The sequence below is a fragment of the Penaeus japonicus genome, unplaced genomic scaffold, assembly GCF_977035675.1.
Source record: "Penaeus japonicus unplaced genomic scaffold, GWHDUDI00000001_assembly GWHDUDI00000010, whole genome shotgun sequence".
NCBI classification, from domain to species: Eukaryota; Metazoa; Arthropoda; class Malacostraca; order Decapoda; family Penaeidae; genus Penaeus; species Penaeus japonicus.
The window spans coordinates 32,314,658-32,317,157 of record NW_028234412.1 but is presented as its reverse complement, the minus strand read 5'-3'; the positions used below and the strand labels follow the sequence as shown (position 1 = coordinate 32,317,157).

The window sequence follows — 2,500 nt, the reverse complement described above, 5'->3', positions numbered from 1 at the left end:
TTCGTCCCAATGTTGCAGAATCTCCAAACATTGAAAAAATGGTAACAGCAGTAAGCATAACATATGGAATAGGAGGTATGAAAGATGTATAGGAATAAAATATGCAAGACTTATTTTGACTTCTAACGGGCTGATAAACATTCAGCCACCACTCTCTCTCTCTCTCTCTCTCTCTCTCTCTCTCTCTCTCTCTCTCTCTCTCTCTCTCTCTCTCTCTCTCTCCCTCCCTCCCCCTCCCTCCCTCTCTCTCTCTCTCCACTAGGCGTACAGTTTTCTAAGCTTTGGTTGAAGTTTAATTTCAAGACTTGGTATTCTTGATGTCACGTGGGCTGCTCGGAGGAACCATTTGTTATAAATTGTAAACATGAAAATGCGCTGCAAACTGCGAAGTTGCAGAAACGGAGAGATGCCCTTGCCTACATTGGTACTACATACATGTATAATCATAAGAATTATTTTCGGTTCATTGCATGCGCGTGTATTGCATCCATCATCAGCCATCATCAACGAGTCCTCACACACTCGCCGTCTAGTTGCCATATCATCCAACGCTCAACCCCCCCCTCCCTCCTCTCCCCCACAGATCAAGAAGGCTTTCCACAAGTCGGAGTCCAAGAAGGAGTTCAGCGTCGTCACCAACCTGTCTACCATGGCGGTGTGTGCTACGTCACCGCTGCTTCCCACCGCCGTCTCCTCGCAGGACCTCAAGCCCCACCAGGTGGTCGTACCGCACGTTCAGGTAAGACGGCGGGCGTGCGGCTTCGTGCCCTATCGGCTAGTAGGCTTGATGGCTTCTTTTGTCAGCTAGTAGAGATCCTTAGGCCTAGGTGAGTCATATAGCTGAATCAGCTGATGGTGTTGCACGTTCAAGTGAGTCAACGGTCAGGTAGTAAGTCAAGGTTTTCAAGTCAAGGTGAATCTCAATAAATGCGCAATGTAAACCACCTATTTCAATTCCAAGAGGAAGAAGCGCGAGTGTTGAAAACATTCTTTGGTGACTGGGAGATAGATATCTATGTAGTTTGATGAACGCAAGCCAGATAATGTGTGAGCACGTGTGGTACTCTACATATTTCCTTTTTCACATCTTATATGTGACTGAGACATCATTGTATTTCATCTTTTGATTTGTCAGTTGTTTATTATATTGATATTATATTTTATTTTATATTATATTAGATTGTTATATGATATCATATTATTATTATATTATCATGATGTTATATTATCATATTATATTTTATCATATTAATATCATATATTTTATCTTATATTATTGACATTATAGTTCATATTGACATTATGTAGTTTGCTTATCATTTATGATTTGTATTGTTTTACATCAACACTCAAAATCAAGATTCAGCGTAGACTTTTGGAAACAATATTTCTTTGGTTTGCCAAACATTCAGCCAACAAACACAGTCGTAATAGGTACCCATTTAATAATCACCGCTAGGTACTTGTATACCTATCACAACTACTACTTAAACATGATAACGGCCCCAAATATATACACATACACACATACACACAAACAGTGCACCTCACAGCTCTCACGACCCGCTCTCCCGCAGATCACGGAGGTGAAGGTGCCGGATTGCTACGAGGACCCCGAGGACGCCCTCAGCAGACTGCCCCCTTCGCCGCCTCCCCCGCTGCCCGCAGAGGAAGCCGCATCCACCTCCAAGTCCTCCAAGAAATCCTCCAAATCCTCCTCCGCCTCCGGGTCGCCCTCCTCCTCCTCCCCGGCGAAGAGCCCCTCGTCGCCCTCGTCGACGACCCCAAGTCCTTCGGGGGCGGGGGCAGCGGAGGGCGCGGCACCCCCCTCGGAGGCCGCGAAGGAGGCCCCGGCGGACAGCAAGACCAATGGGACGGCGAAGACGATCGTGTCTTCGAGTAAACTCCCTTTCTCGAGTACCAAAAAGAGAAAGTAAAATGTTTTTTTTTCTACTCCTTAACACTAGTTTAGTCAGGGATTAAGAAGAATGGTCTTGTTGGCTGGTTCCCTTGTGCCCCACCCCGCTGCCCACCCCCGGCAGGCAGCGGGAGGGACGTCGCACGACCCCACAGATTTCTTATCATGACCCCGACACTTCTCGTGATAATATGATAGCAAGAGAAGTGCCAGCAGCAGTTGCGACGTGCCCCCTCCCCCCCTCCCCCCCTAGGTCGTTCATACGACCTAACGACTCAGACGTAGGGACAAACTCTTCCCTGATATCCTCATAGAACACGATATATATATATACACACTTTAAACTTAAGTTCGTTCTTCTCTATAGTGGTGTTTATACAGACTTTTTTCCTTGTTATTTTTGGACTTACTTCATCGGAGTTTATGTCCTTATGCCTATATCTCTTTGGCATGAGTTTGGATAAATAATATTGTATTTTCAATTATATCATATTCCTCGAGATGGATGATATTTATATGGTATTGATTATAAATCAATGTATGAACATTTTAAGGATTTCTCATTTTGAATCTGTAATGTCA

General features: G+C 44.7%; 1 protein-coding gene across 5 annotated transcripts in view; it reads left to right on the top strand.

Moving 5' to 3' along the window:
- LOC122250339 (uncharacterized) overlaps nucleotides 1-2,500 on the top strand; it is a 188,406-nt gene that overhangs the window by 185,161 nt on the left and 745 nt on the right. For all 5 annotated transcript variants that reach the window (XM_043011717.2, XM_086541283.1, XM_086541282.1 and 2 more), the window contains 2 exons: nucleotides 584-739; nucleotides 1,578-2,500. The exon at nucleotides 1,578-2,500 is cut by the window's right edge and continues 745 nt beyond it. In XM_043011717.2, coding sequence (XP_042867651.2) covers nucleotides 584-739; nucleotides 1,578-1,937 — 516 coding nt within the window. In that variant the 3' untranslated portion in view covers nucleotides 1,938-2,500. The remainder of the gene's footprint in view (nucleotides 1-583; nucleotides 740-1,577) is intronic.